The following is a 16,293-nucleotide window of genomic DNA, read 5'->3' on the forward strand; positions in this document are numbered from 1 at the left end:
AAAACATCTCCAAACCTCAGCTTTCTCCTTTGTTAATGTAGAGATAAGCAGGACAGACTTCAAGGGGTTTCTACAAATGCTAGATGAGCTAACGCATACAAAGTGTTTTAGCACATGGCCTTGTCCATGTGAAGGGCTCCGCCCCTCTAGATCAGGTAATTCATCCTCAGCGTGTCTGACATGGTGTAAGGCAGGTGGGCTCCGGGCACCATGTGGGGCCAGGCTTAGTGGAAATTCCCTTCCATACGCGACTCTCCCTCTGCTGTCTGACACGGATGCTCAAATGCCAGTCGCCTTTTGACAAGTGCACAAAACAGTTTTGGGTGCCCACAGCCTGCTGGATCCCCCCTGACAGGGAGAAATGCCAGGTGGCTCTCTTGCCGGCTGGCTCCTGCCCCTGGCTACTGCCCAGAGTGGGTTCACCCAAGTCTGTACCTGCTTGCCAAATTGTTGGAGGAAAGATGAGCAGTAGCATGTGGCCCAGCTCCCCCACAAGGGACAAGCATCCTAGAAGCCATGCCACGTGCCCCCTGGCACTCCTGGCCGGGTGCCTGGCACACAGCAGCCGCCTGACAACACAGAGGGGGCAAGACTGCAGAAACAGCAGGTTACAAGTTGGGTTAAAAAAAAAAATAATGATGATATTGTGTGCCGATGGGATGTTTTAATCTGGATTCAGGCATTCCAGAAATAACAACAGCTCTAGCTCTACAGCACTCACTCTAACCTTTTATGTACGGTAAGGACTTTAACCCTCACAACATCTCACGCAGTAGGCACTATTATTAGCCCAATTTTACAGATAAGCAAACTGAGGCACAGACAAAATGACCTGTCTACGATCACACACAGGTAAGATACACGGAACCGAAGCTGTTCAGCCCACACAAATCTGCCATGTTCAAGAAAGCACCTGAAGTAACCAGTGAGAGACAGCCTTGAGGCTGCCACTATCATGCTTCCTGTTTCACAGACAAGAAGACTGAAGCTCAGAGAAGCTGAGCAACATGCTCAAGGCCACACAGTCTTTGAAGCCAGGCTTCAGATGTGCATTCAGAACTGGTTTCCAATCGCATTAAATTTTGCACAGCACCTGGTTTCTACTCTGTAAAATCCGACTCCTCCACACCAGCCACCTCACCTTGCAGAGGGTGTTACCACAAAAGACAAATCCCAATGATGGGGAGGTGAACCAGATGGGGACAGGGACTGAAAAAAGGTTCCTCTGGCCCCGTGGAAAAGCCCCACAGCCACCAGGTTCCCTGCAGGGCACGGGTTTTCTGCCCTAGAGAAATGACTGTGTCTGGCTGCGCCATGTTGGGGGGAAGGTTCAGGGCTCCTGCAGTGTGGCCATCTTGGGGAGCCCTGGCCATCTACAGGGCTGTGGCCGGAGCCCCCACCACCCGGCACAGGGAAACCAGCCCAAGGCACCAGCCTGCCCCGGGCCAGACCAGCAACTGTCTAGCAGGGGCTCCCATTGTTGGGTGCAGGTATACCTTGAAAAGCACATTCTGTACCATAACATAACTTTATATTGAGAAAGCAGCATCTCTTCCACAAACAAAACACCCATTGCTGTATGGCCCAGAGGTAAAGCTTGTCAAAAATTTCCGCTGGAGTAGGGTGGGTTAAAAACGCTACAAACCCCAGAGGCATCTGGAGGTTCCCTGAGTCTCTGACCCAAGCCGGAGCCAGCGGGGAGGCTGGTTGCCTGTCGCCAGCGCTGAAACGCTGTGTTCCCAAACTGGGGAGGATCCCGCCAGGCTCTGACCCAAGGATGGCTTTTCTGGGGGCTCCATAGGCCAGAGGAGAGGACGCCATCCATGCTCTCAGGTGCAACGTGCTCACGACACACACGCTCATACATTCTCTCACACGTGTGCACACACAGCAGCACAGTTCATGCTCACACAATGTGTGCTCACACACGACACACTCCCACATGCAACATGGTCACGACACATGCTGTCATATATTCTCTCCCAGTGTATACCCACGCATAGCCTGGCTCACACTCTCACATGCAATGTGTGCTCACACACGACATGCTCTCACACGCAGTGTGCCTGTGCACACAGCACGCTCCCCATGTGATACACTCTCCCTCGCATGCCTACATGTTCAAATGCATTCTCTCATTCTCACATGTACACACACCTTCCCTCACACTCATGTGCACACCCACACACACACATGGGCATATGGACCCATGGTCACACACGCATGTTCTTCCCCAAGATACCCACACACATTCACACACAGAAAAAGCCATGTAGAGTCCCGAGAAACACACCCAGACCCGTACCCAGCCACACCCAGTCACACCCATGGCCACCTCCAAAACACACACACACAACTCAAGAACATAGAGGCACAAAGATCCACACTTGGTCTTGTGCGTGGACAACTCCCCAGAGACACGATGCACACGGAGAAAAACGCCCAGGGAGCCACCCGTGTCCACACACCGGGCTGGACGCACACACAGACACATGGACACACACACACAAAGTCACAGCCTCCTGCTCTCACACCTCCAAGATCTCCCAACCGAAGGCAGACCCTGGCACTCACCCTGGGCAGGACCATCCAGACACAGGCGGCAGTGATGTCCTCCCAGCCCCGGCCTGGCAGCCGAGCCCACTCTAAGGGCCTGTCAAGCAGCACCACCAGCAAATAAAAAGCGAATGTGCAAAAATAAAACCGAAAGGCTGCGATAAAGCAGTCCCCTTCCCACAGGACTCCGCGCTGACGCAGGTTCTGCTCTCTGCAATAAACATTTTCATTCTAATTTTAAAAGACATTAGCATTACCTCTTTGGCTCTCCATCCAGCCAGACGGTACCTCGCCTACTGGGCCACTCGCAGGCCAGCCTGGGTGGTGAGGGGATGCAGGGTCCCAGGCCTTATACCCCAAGCCTGCAGCTCACCCTGCACGATGGGTGATGACCTAGGGACCTGCCAGCCAGCCGGGTTTTATTTATGCCACGCTTGTGGGATCCCAGGGATGACACACTGGATCAAGCAAAGTGATAGCCCCAAACCTCCCCTGAAGAGCGCTCTCTCACTCCAGTCAGGACCTCTCCGGATCCAATCCTGCCCTCCGATATGAGCACCCCACACAGGAACAGCAGCTTTCAAATGGCGGGCCTACCCCCCAACAAACAAGGGGCTGGGTGTGAACCGGGGCGCCGTTCCCCACCCCCCACCCCACAGCTGGCCCTGCCTGCAAACTTGCCTATAAACTCGAGTCTCAGCTCACACCCCCGGTAGTGACCCAATCTGATTTCTAGGCTTGGTGAGGACTTAGCGAAGGGAAACCACACGCTAGTCTGGAGAGGGAAATGAGCTATTTTTATAAGCTTGGAGGCCCAGACCCCAAAATGTATATCTAGCCTCCCGCCTCAACTCTTCCCCACCATGCTCACCCCTGAGGCCCCAGGCACTCTAAACAGGTGACTTCTGCAGAGCCACCTCTGAGCCTTTGCTCTTGCTGTTCCCTCCTCCCAGAACCCATGTTCCCGTCTCTCCCCCAGAGCTGTGCCTGATTCTCCTTCAGGTCTCAGCTTCCAGTCGCTTCATCCCAGATTGTTGGGGTCTGGGGATCCCATACTGAAGGAGGCAGCCCAGTTCCTGCTTTCATGGAGCTGTAATGCAGGCAGCCTCCTCCCGGAAGCACCCTCAGCCTCCCGGATTTTGTTGAGCACCACTCCTCAGCACCCACAGGCTCCTGGGCTCCCTGTTTAGGGGACAGCTCTGCACCAGCTGCTTCCACCAGCCTGTCTGCAGTCTGGCTCTGGCAGCCATGATTGGGTGCTCCCCAAGGGCAGGGAGCAGTACGCAGTGCTCACCAGGTCTCCCTGCGCTGGGCACAGCATAATAAGCCCGAGAGGTGGATGCTGAGAACACAAATGAACAAACAGCTTTTGCTGGCGAGGGCACGGCTCACGGTCTTCCTTCTTTGCAGTCAGTCGTACAGAGAAACCAGGAAAGGAACCTAACTAAGTCCTTGCTAGGGAGAGGACAAAACATTGGCTCCCAGCTCTTCTAAACCCTGCCCTGGGGCTGGGGCTGCAACCCCCTCCAGCCATTTCCAACTGTTTACACATCACTCTCTTACCAACTGAGGCTCCATAGATCCCAAGCGTAAAACTGTGGGGTGGGAAAGAGAAATGTCAGCAGATGGCTTGCAACAGCCTCCCTCCAGGGCTTCCTGAATCTCCCTTTGAAAGGTCCCTACACTGGCCTTCTCCTGGGCAGCCTAGTGCCACCACCAGGCCCAGGCCCCCTTGACTCAGACCTAGATGGTAGCAGGAGCCCCTCCCCAACTCCCGGATGGTTCTTACCTGAGGATCCCTCCTCCCACAGCAGCCTGAAGGCTCTTGGCAAAAGTTAAGGGATCCTGTTAATGCCACTCCCGGCTCAAACCCCTCCTTGGCTTCTGTAGCTCTTAGAATGACATCCCCTGCAACACCCACTCCCCCCCACCTCCCCCTACAGTCCTCACCCTGAGCTCAGGAAAAGCCCAAACCTGACTGAGTGGCCTGGGAGGCCTGATCTGAAAACCACCACCTGTTCCAAGCTTATCTTGATCCCCAATTAAATGACCCACCAGTCCTCAATGCCCGTGGTTCTCAACCTCTTTACCAGTGCCCACGCTGTTCCCTATGTCTGATACCGTTCCTTGGTGTAGAATGGCCACCCTAATTCCCTGCCTGGCAAACTCATTTTTCCAGCCCTGCTGCAAACAGTTCCTTTGCCACTCCTTCCCAGCTCCTGGCTCTCCATGAACCCATACAGTGTATAACCTATGCCACAGAAAACCTCCATTTTATGCTGTTGTTTGGGGGGGGGGGTGTCTTCTCTCCCTGGTGACCCTCTTGAGAGTAGGAGTCCCATCTTATTTAACTAGGGGTTCTGCAGATCTGGCCCAGAGTAGACACATTAATATGTATTAGTGATTACTGCTGTGATGAATATAATTTTTAAGCTCCCCTTGCGGCCTGGTGCCTTGCTGTAAGCGCTCATATTAGTTTGTTTCTCATAAATCAAGCCAGAAGGAAAGATCCAGATGCCTCTGCTTCAGCCCCAACTCCTCGTGCTCCAGTCTGGAAGTAGAGGGCTTAGGGATCAGCCTGTGAGCAGTGGGGGGAAGGGTCCCTCAGAGGACACAGGGATCTGGGGAGGGGTGTTGGGTAGGATGGGGAGATGATGGGGCTCATCCCCACGAGACAGGCATGTGAGTATCTGAGCTGCTCACACTCAGCCCAGAACAACACGGGTCTGAGTTCCATGTTTCATGCCCCCGTGACCCCCACTACTATCCTGCTCTGTCAGCAGTAGTCAGGACAGGGTTAGCATGAGGCAGGCTGTGTAGGCTTTTAAAGACAGGTGGGACCCTGAAAAGGGGACAGGAAAGATCCTGAGTACAGACCCCAGGGGTACTATGCTCTGTCCAGTGGGTTGGCAAGACCCCACTTTTAGGACTTGATACTTTATCTTGAGGAAAGAAACTCACCCTCTGAAGGCAAGACCTTTGCTGCCATCCCACCCTGCCTCCTCTGGCTGGGTCTCCTGGACAATTCCAGCTCCGCCCACAAAACGGAGTGCCTTCCAAAGAGAAGAAGGAAACTGGAGATTGGCTGAGAAGCAGAGACTTAAGACATCAGAGAAGGACAGACGATTAGAAAGCCATGAGGCCTGGGGCAAGGGACTTCACCCCTCTGAGCCCCAGTTCTCTCACCTGGAAAATGGGTGTAAATAGTAACTCCTGAGATCCCACACAGAGAACACCCAGCATGGGGCCTGGCCTCCTGCTCTGTTCTATGTGTGGGGAGCATTACGACAATAATTTAGATAAACCTAACTAGCTTCTGGAGAGCAGGAAGAAAGGCCAGAGGGGAAGAGAGCAGCTCAGGATGGACAAAAAGACATGGCCTGGGCAGTTAGGAAACTTGAGACCATGGTCCCAGCCCCCATACCCACCCAGAAAGGCTCCGCTTTGCACCCTCTGGGTAGCCACAGGAGTGCTACCCCGCCTCTGGTGATAATGTTCACAGTGCCAGGTAGCTTCTGAGTCTCCACACTGGGGAGTTAGGGTGTGGGGTGGGGATGGGGGGGTGGGGGGGGCACGCTGTGGGGAGCATGCCCAGTGGCTAATCCAGGAGCTGTCACTCATCCATGAGCAGCTCTCATCGTGCCTCTTGCCCCCAGATTTGCTACCAGCTCTATCTTGCTCTGGGGGACATGAAAACTCCCAGACCCTGAGCCCTTCCTGGAGGAAAGGGTGGGGGTTGGGGGCTCAGGGTCTGAGCTCTGGAGGCAGATCACAACTCCAGCAAAGAGCTTTCTGTGGAGCAGAGAGCTGCCACAGTTTATGGACCAGGGGATGGCGCGGGGAGGGGGTAGGCGGTGGCTCATTCCAGGGTACTTCCAGGACCAATCACTTTAGACCAGTGTTTCCTGACTCTGTACAGGTCTCAGCATGCCCTCCATTATGGTTTTGAGACCTTGAAAGACAGCAACAGTGTTCAAAGCAGACAAAATGGACAGAGGCTGTGAGTGCCCTCAGGTCATGAAGAGCAAAAGGGACGACTGTAACAATAGAGATATTAATCAAACACTCATAATAGTGACAGTCATAAATACTGAACACCAGCTTTATACTGGACCTTATGCTGGCTCCTCCACCAACATTCTTTCATTTACTCTTCAGTAGAACTTTCAGGAAGTTAGCATTGTTAAACTTATTCTACAAACAGGAAGCTGAGATTGAAAATGGTAAAGTCATCTCCCTCCTTATCCCTTCTTACAGACAGGGAAACAAAGACACAGAGAGGGCAAGCCACTGGGCTGAAGACACACAGCAGGTAACAGACCAGAATTTGATCCCAAGGTTATCTGACCTTCATGCTCTTAACCATAATTCTTTCCTCCTCAGCAAAAGCCACGCCAATCATTCAACAGTGGCCGGGCCTTGTAAGAAACTCCAGGTGGTGTTCAGGGTTGGGGACACTGTGGTGAACGGGAGGAGTCCCTGTGCTCTTGTAGCTGACCAGCTAATGGGGGAAAAACAGAAACTGAAGGCTCCAGAAAAACAGAACCTGAGTCCCCAGGTAGGGGGACCAGGAGGGGACTTTATAATAAAGAGAGTTCACCACCTCCCAGAGATCAAGAAAGCCCTCCTGGTCAAACAGGATGCATTCCAAATTTCTCACACTCAGCCCAAAAACCCCCCTCTGCACAAAATTTCTGTACAGAGGGGCAAAAGAGACCCATTGGACAATTAAGTAAATCCTTTCTATTGCTTAAAATGGTGTGTGCCACCAAACAGCTGAGCACTGTTCTAACAGGGCCCAGTGGGAAGACACACATCTCCATTCCCTGTCCCCACAGACCCTCCATGGTGGAAGGGACTGAAGGTACTTACCTGGCAGGAAAGCCACACTCCTGGCATGACTCCTGCCTCCCCCTGCTAGCTCCAGGCCCCTGTAAACTTCTCCTGACCTTCCGGCTACAACGGGATGGCCGGAGATGCTCACTCGCGGCCCAGCTGCAGCCTCTGCTTCTGCTCTTTCATGCGGCTCTCGGAATTATCGATTCTGCCACTGGAACGGCCAGGATAATTTTGCTTAGCTTCAAACACCTGGTTCTCGTGAATTCCTTGGCCAGAAGGTTATAAAGCTTCTTCTAAAACATGGGGGAAAGATTAAGCCTGCTTATGGTTAATAATACGCTGTACCCTGTCCATCAAACTGCCTGTCTGCTATTGAAAGTTCACTATTAGATACTTATTTAAACAGCCTCGCAAGACCTCCGAGGAAAGTGCAGTTATGCATTTTTCCCCTCCTTGCTGGCGCGAACGACTATAGATAAACATCAATTCGCTCCTGCGGATCACAGTCACAGTAAATAAATTTTTCAGGAAGCTCGAGATCTGCACAAAGGCTCCACCAAGCTCCCATTTCACACAACATCAATGTTTGGCCTCCAAGAAATAAAAGCTCTAAGGTGCCCAGCACTAGGGCAAAATTATCAATTGTCAAGTCATTTTAAAAGAGAGAGAAGATGCAGCATCTCAGGGAGACATTTCCCTAATGCTTGGGGGTAAAAAAAGGTAGACGGACAGTCATCTCACCTGCAAACTAACCACTGGGACTTCTCCCCCTAAAACCTCAGGGGGCCATCCCCAAATTTCTGGTCCCGACCACTGCCCCTCAAGCAGCCACAGCCAGGGCAGCCGGTTCCGGCTGAGTTCAGTGACTTCAGTGACTCAGCCTCCAGGTTATTTTTACTTACTCAAAGTGGGTTTTTTTTTTTTTTCACTACTTTTAGAAGTGGCAGACGAGGCTTGTCTATTATAAAATATTTGTTGCAAACACACACACATACAGGCACACATATACACACGCTTGCTCTCCACACACACTTCCCGTCTGTGTAAAAATCTCAAGTCGCTGTGGTGTGAGGGACAGGAGATGGGGAAGCTGAGACACCTGCCTGGGCAAAGGAGGGTTTATGTAACCCTTTGGGCCTCAGACTCAGCACAGTTCTACCAGATCTGGGTCCTCTAAGCTGGGAACCTGGAGGAGATACCATTTTGGAGATGGGGAAACTGAGGCATGGAGGAGCTTAAGACAGGGAAAGGGAACCAGAGAAGTGGACTTGAATGTACCTGTATTTGAATTTCAGCTCTACCACCTTCTAGCTGTGCAGCCTTGGGCTGGTAACTTAAATTTGCCCAAGCCTCAGTTTCCTTTCCTGTAAAAGGGGACTTGTGGCAGTCTCTGCCTCACAGGGTCACTGAGAAGATTCGCTTCTAGATTCATACTCGTTAATTCTACTTAAAGGGCTCAGCACCCCCTTGCCAAGGGCTGGCAGAGACTAGGGGTGGATCTGATAGGAGGGAGCACTGCTCTTAGAGCAGCACAGCCAACCCAGTTCTAGGCACACCACTTCAGGTCACGGCCATTGGCCCAGTCCCAGATTCTCTGTCCAAACAGTAAGACCTGGGACTCGGCAGTCTCTGGCATTAAAGTCATATGTGATGTCTTCACAACCACCTAGAAGGGAAGGTGCTGTTATTATCCCCAATTCTCAGAGTGGAAAATTGAGGTTCAGGTCAGAACAAGTTGTCAAAGACCAAGGAAGGACTAACGCCCGCAGGCCTCAGCGCAGCCCCGCTCAGAAGCCTCTTCTGCTCCTCTTCCTGACTGACCAGGCCAACTTCACTGAAGACTTCAGGTCTCAGCTTTGCTGTCGGCTTCATATTTAGGACTGACACTTCCTGGCCGTGGCGGAAGGGGGGTGGGCGCCACCCCCATACCTCTTCCTCACTTCTCCACAGAACTCCATACAAAGCTCAGAGCAAAAAAGATCCTTACAACATTTTCTAAAGAAGTTTGTACTGGGAAGAGTAGCCTCCCCCCAGAATTTACATCCACCTGGAACCTCACACTGTGACCTTACTGGGAAAAAGGGTCTGTGCAGATACAATTAGTAAAGTTGAGCTCATACTGGGTTAGGTTGAGCCCTAAATCCAATGACAAAGAGAACAGACACACAGAGAAGACAGCCACGTGACAACGGAGGCAGAAACTGGAGCGGTGCAGCCACAAGCCAAGGAACGCCAAGGATGGCCGGCGGCCACCAGGAGCTAGAAGGGGCAAGTTTGGATCCTCCCCTACAGCCTTGAGGATTCCAGATTTCTGGCCTCCAGAACTATGACAAAAAACATTCCTGTTGTTTTAAGCCCCCCCGGTTGATGGAACTTTGTCGTGGCAGCCCTAGGAAGCTAATACAGTGCTATTCTATAAAATGTGCACAGAACCACGGGTGACAACTGTCTGGGCTTTTGGAAGGTTCCAGACTGGCTGGGGTGAAAATAAAAATGGGCCCTCTTGGCTGGGAAACCAGAATGAGGTGGCCCAATCCACACCCCTCAATGGCCCCATCCAGTTTCTCAGGAGCCGCACAGGCCATCCAGTCTGCCATGACCCCCGCTGGGTCTCCTCCAGGCCTTCCTGGAAAGGGCACGGCTGAGTCAGGATACCCACTATAGCAGCTTTGGGGCTATAAATCTCACTTTCCTCCTCTGAACAGGAACAACAAGGCTAGCCTCACCGGTTATTTATTGTCAGCTGCCTCTTACAGAAGCCATTTTCTGTACCAGGCACTGTGCCCAGTCACCTGGTTCCCGTCAGGAGCAGGAGCACTATATTCTTCAGCCACCTTCTGAGGTGAGACTAGAGTGACCCCTTACACAGATGGGCAAATTAAGGCTGGGAGTAGCTGGAGTTAGCTAGGGCATGGCACAGATAGACACAAAGGCCAGTCTGTTGGACTCCATCACTTCTTAATCCAGAAGAAAGAGAAGCAGGTATCACACAGGAAAGCCTCGGCACGCAGCAGGTGCTTCATAAATGCTGGTTTGGGGGCGCCTGGGTGGCTCAGTGGGTTAAGCCTCTGTCTTCTGCTCGGGTCATGATCTCGGGGTCCTAGGATCGAGCCCCGCATCGGGCTCTCTGCTCGGCAGGAGCCTGCTTCCTCCTCTCTCTCTGCCTGCCTCTCTGCCTACTTGTGATCTCTCTCTCTCTGTCAAATAAATAAATAAAATCTTAAAAAAAAAAAAACAGATGCTGGTTTGTACTTGCTGTGGAACCTGCTATTTGATGAGGGTACTATTTCTCAATAAGCAGGAAAAGGGAGGAGAGCCCAAAGCCAGTCTTTACCATTAAAAGAAAGAAAAAAAGCGATAGTTGGTATATCCGTGTTAAGCTGATCAGGTTGTGGCACATTTGAAAAACCACTGGACAAAATAAGAGAATTGTGTCTTCAACATCAAGGACCTCATTCCCCTGGGGACGGTTCAAGGCCTCTGGGTGGGGTCTGGGATTTGGGGTTTTTGTTGCTCCCTGTGGGGCAACAGCTCCAGGAGAATTTCATTTGACCCTCACAGAGACCAAAGATGCCAAGAGACGGGGAGATGGAAACTACCCCTATTTTACAGATGAGATCATGGAATAGAAAGGTAAAAAGGGTCTCCTCTAAGTGACCTAGCCTAGAATGCAAGTCAGAAATTTGCTTCACCCAAGATGCTCCTTCTTCTGGCCCCTCGTGGAGCTCTGTCAATTCCACATAGACGAATGTTGTGACTTCATGCACTTTGACCCAAGTCTCCTCCCGCAATACTGCTCCAGACCCCCGTGACTGCTTACCAAGATGCTGCAGGAGCCCCCACCCTGGCCTCTAGCCTCCACTTGGGGCTTGCCTCTGCTCCTCTCCACTCCACATGACAGCCAGCATCACTTTTCTCAAGTGTAGGTCTAGCTGTTATCACTCTTCTTTCAAGACCTCCACGGCCCCCCTTAGCCCTCAAGATGAAGTCTAAATTCCTTACCTGGCCACAAGCACCCTGGGATCCCTCCAAAAGAGACTGAGGGCCAGGGTGACTGAGTTCGGCTTTGGGCCTATTTAATGTTCAAGTATTAATGCCCTGGTGTCAGTTTCCCAAAGCACCCGAAACTTCTGACCTCTAAGCCTTTGTATCTGCTGTTCCCTTTCCCTGGAATTCCTTTCCCTCTCCTTCCTCTCACTAACCCGGCAACACCCAGTCATCTTCCAGCTTGCGGCTTAAATGTTGCCTCCTGCAGGAAGCCTCCCAGATTCTCTGGGTGGCCCCTTTGACAGCATGTGCCATCCTACTCAGGAAACCAACAGCTAAGGAGAACTCAGGTGAGGGGAACACAGGCCCCAAGGAGCCATGTCAGGGAAGATTATCTGGGGAAGGAGCAAAGATTATCTGGAGAGGAGCAAAGCTCCCCTCAGCATACTCCGTTCAGAGCTCTGCGCCCCAGGGCAGACAGATCAGAGTTCCCAATTAGACCACAGACACTGCCAGAACTACAAAGTTCTCTGTTCCCTACAAAGTGTTCTCTGTTTTCTTAATCTTCATTATTGTCCCCATTCCCAGATGATAAAAGGGAGCCTTGGAGAGAAAAAGGCACTTGTCGTAGGCTTTGCAAAGTCTGGTGATGTGCAGAACAAACACTTGATCTCAGCACTGCCAGACTTTGCCCACAGAACCTGTGGCTGTGGCCACCACACCACGGGGCAGATGTGCTGGGAACAGCAATGGTGCAAGACAGATCAAAGGAACTATGATCAGCACCTGAGGGCTAGAGCTGGAGAGGACCACACTTGTTCCACTTAAAACAAGCCCCAGTTCCTCTTCTGTCCTGTGCCTTCGTCTCCCCAGCTGTAAAATGGGCACAAAACACCAACACTGTACACCTGACATCCTCGCATAAGGCAGAGAAGGAGGGCTGGGAGGGGATCAGGACTCCTGAGTCAGCAGGTCATTCAGGAGCAATCAGGCTCCTGGGGAAACCCAGGCCGACTCTCAGCTATCTCTTCGCTACAGAGCTGTCAGTCATTTAAGAGACCAGCTACGGTGCCCAGCTCCGTGGTCAGACATCATACGATGATGCACGAGGGAGGTAAGCTACTTGGCTCTGCTTGGCATGCAAACCACAGAGACTCAGAGCTGCAGATCTCTCTGAGGAAAGAACTCAGGGTTTGGGGCCAGACACTCCCAGGTCTGAGTCCCATCTCCACCATTTGCCAGCTGCCTATCTTCAGACAAGTCCCTTAACCTCTCTAAGCCTGTTTCCTTCCCTGTAAAATGGTGACATCACATCCACCTACTTCGTGCAGTTGCTGGAAAGATCTGAGTTAATGTTAAGGGGTTAAGTCCATTGCATTTCCAATATTTGATGAAATGTTTTTACTCCTTTACTTTTAAAAAAATTGAACATTTTGGGCCACCTGAGTGGTTCAGTTGGTTGAGCGTCTGCTTCAGCCCAGGTCATGATCTCAGGGTCCTAGGATCGAGCCCCATATCAGGCTCCCTGCTCGGTGGGGAGTCTGCTTTTCTCTCTCCCACTCCCCCTACTTGTGTTCCCTCTCTCTCTGTCTCCCTCTGTCAAATAAATAAATAAAATCTTTTTTAAAAAATTGAACATTTTATTTTGAGATCATTGTAGACTCACACACAGTCATAGCAACAAATGTAGAGCTCTCCTGTACCTTTTATCCACTTTCACCCATGGTAATAACTTACAAAACGGTGGTACACGGTCAGTTACAATCAGGATACTGACATTGATACAGTCGAGATACAGAATATTCCCATCACCACAAGGGTCCCCCACATGTTGTCCTTTTATAACCATACCTGCTGCCCTCCCTGTTCCCATCCCTAATCTGTTCTCTATTTCTATAACCACTAATCTGTTCTCCATTTCTCTGGGTCCTAAGAATGCTATATAACTGGAATCATCCAGTATGTCATCTTTTGGGGGACTGGTTTTTTTCACGCCATAGAATTCCTTCAAGATTCATCCAAGTTGTTAGCTTATCGATAGTTCGTTCCTTTTAATTGCTGAGTAGTGTTCCATGGTATGGATGTACCACAGTGTGTTCAACCACTGACCTGCTGAAGAACATCTGGGCTGCTGTTTTAGGACTATTATGAATAATGCTGCTGTGAACACTCATGTGCAGGTTTTGGGGTGAGATTAAGTTTCCATTTCTCTGGAATATTGTCTTTCAGTTTTAAACACTACAGGGATATGATTTCATTCCTTTGACAAATATTTATTGAGCACCTACTATGTGCAGGTACTGTTCTGACATCAAGGATAGAACAGTAAATGAAGGAAAGACCCCTGCCCTCCCTAGTAATGCAAAACTGAGTAACTGAGAGATGATTTCTAGCAAAGTCTACTCTCCAGCAATACACAGAAATGGATAAAGTTCACTGATTAGTGATAAATTTAGTAACTGCTCCTACGAGGAGGGTCAAGTGATAATCATTTGAGTTTATTACCTTCTTGTTAAACCTGCACTGCCTCAAGATGAAGAGCCAGAAAATTCTGTAGCAACTTTTCATTCAGGGCATCTTCTTTAGGAAGGTCCTTGTTATACTGGAATAAGCCTACAGTGTTCCCTTTTCACAGGTTTTGGAAGCGCCAACACCATCTCCTGACAGCTGGGTCCTTTCTCCATCATGAAATAAACTTCCTCTTAAGTCCTAAACTCCTGACATCCACTGCTCTCATGACAATGAAGATCCCAGTCATGATGTAATAGGAATATTTAACCTCCAATGTTTCCAAAGTCTTCAACAGGAGCAGAAAGCTTGTTCTTTCTCACTGACAGGGGCTGGCAGCTGGGGGACACAATTACTGTGCCCATTATTAGAGAAGCCTCAACTTGCTTCCACATTGCTTCCAGGTTAAGTATAAGGTACCTAAGAATTATGCAACTAGAATCGGGCTGGACACTTACTGGAAGGTAAGACGACAGCAGGGAGCAAGAAAACTGCTCAGAGCTTACACTTCAATAGGGGAGACAGACTCTAACTTAATAAATAACCCAAATATCCAATTACAAATTGAAACAACTACTAAAAGTGGCACCAGAGGGTGCTGATAAAAGAATAAAGAGGGGAAAATGTGCTTAGAAAAAAAAAAAAAAAAAGATCAGAGAGGCCTCTCTGGGAGGAGATGGGAATTGAATTAACCAGCATGGGAAGAGCATCCAGGCAGAGAATACCATGTGCAAAGGTCCAGGGGCACAAACAAGCTTTTCAGAAACCAAAAACATTTAAGGAGCTCTCTGGCTTTGTCTTCTTTCACATTCCCTATTACTCACTCAGGCCTATTCATGACATTCCTCAAGTCTTCCCAACACATTCCCCCACAGGGAATGCCTGGAACATCTCCCAGGCTTTCTGCATGACCTGTTGCACATGTGTACTGGTAAACGCTTCATAAGCAGCTCTCTGGGAAAAAAGTCCTCATTTGTAGCATATGCCATTTCCATGGTGTAAATACTCTCACCACGACGGAAGCCAAGCAACCAGCCAGATGTCACTGAACAAGAAGCCAGGAAGAGTTAAGGGTAATTGGCTCTTTTGACCCCACACAAGCCAACTCTAGCACATCACTGGCTTGCTCTCTCACATCAATTCAAGCCTTTAAATGTTGCCTCTTGGAGCACCTGGGTGGCTCAGTCGTGAAGCATCTGCCTTCGGCTCAGCTCATGATCCCAGGGTCTCCTGGGATCAAGCCCCACATCGGGCTCCCTGCTCGGCAGGAAGCCTGCTTCTCCCTGCTTGTGTTTCCTCTCTCTGTGTGGCTCTCTCTGCCAAATAAATAAATAAAATCCTTAAAAATAAATAAATAAGTAAATAAATGTTGCCTCTTAATCCTGTCCTAATCCCCCCCCAATCAAACCAGCACCCCTCCCCACCCTCTCACACCCAGTGTTCATCTGTTTCTTTGCCACCTCTCTCCCTTGAGCAGCAGGGCAGCTCCGCGAGGACAGGGAATTCTGCGGGCTGGCCCGCTCACTGTTACATCACAGGGTCCAGAAAAGGATTGGCACATAGGAGAGGCTCCCTAACATTCAGAGCATAGAAGGACGATGAGAAGGCCTGTGTGGCTGGGCTGCAGTGACATGAGGGACAACACGGCTAGGTCAACAGGGCCAACTGCCCATGGCCTGGGGCCTCTGATGTGAGCCTTGACTTTCCTCTGAAAGCTTCGGAGCAACTGAGTGACAAAACTGCTTTGTGTTTTAAGATGCCTCCTTTGGATGCTGGGTGGGGAACAGTCGCCCAATGGGCGGGGGGAGGGGGCTACTGAGGGACACTCTTGAGATGCATTCTGGAGGCAAAGAATCAATCTTCAGGCCTTGGAGACCCAAGCTGGATCCTGAGGCTTCCACAATCCCCTGTACCCAGCAGGAGCCTCTCCAGAAGGGGGTCGCCAGGAAGCCTGGATGACGGCGGGCCGTCTGCCAACCCCCCAGCACGTGGCTCCTCATTATACAGTGTAGTTGCTGCTGCCAAGGCTCCACAGCCACTTGCATACCGTTTTGCTTTTAAAATAGAAGTTTCCTGTGAAATTGCAAATAATTCATCGCCAAGAGTCCTTAAAACGTTCACAGGTATTTAAAATGCTATATAATCAAGTTCGCAAAAATATAAAGTGTAAGCGTTAAAATACTTTAATGTTCTAATTAAAACCAACCACTTATGCCCTGGCGCTGACTCCTGTTTACTATTTCTGAAATAGCCGGTGGCCTGCTCTGGGGAAAAAAAATTTTTTTTAAATTGGTCTTATAAAAAAAAAAAAAAGGGAAAAGTTAAGTTTTCTCTCTCCAGCAGCACACTGAAAGAACTAAAAACCACGCTCTCAAAATATCCACAGGTTGCCAACTGCTAAGG

General features: G+C 50.4%; 1 protein-coding gene across 4 annotated transcripts in view; it reads right to left on the reverse strand.

Moving 5' to 3' along the window:
• Positions 1–16,293, reverse strand: part of CUX2 (cut like homeobox 2) — a 258,403-nt gene that overhangs the window by 198,865 nt on the left and 43,245 nt on the right. The window contains exon 1 of one of the 4 annotated variants that reach the window (XM_046024880.1): positions 2,575–2,659. The exons of the other annotated variants lie outside the window; for them this stretch is intronic. Within the exon in view, the coding sequence (XP_045880836.1) occupies positions 2,575–2,589 (15 nt within the window). The 5' untranslated portion in view covers positions 2,590–2,659. Of the gene's footprint in view, positions 1–2,574; positions 2,660–16,293 lie in introns of those variants that run through there. 4 annotated transcript variants of the gene reach the window in all.

The sequence above is a fragment of the Meles meles genome, chromosome 12, assembly GCF_922984935.1.
Source record: "Meles meles chromosome 12, mMelMel3.1 paternal haplotype, whole genome shotgun sequence".
Lineage (NCBI taxonomy): Eukaryota > Metazoa > Chordata > Mammalia > Carnivora > Mustelidae > Meles > Meles meles.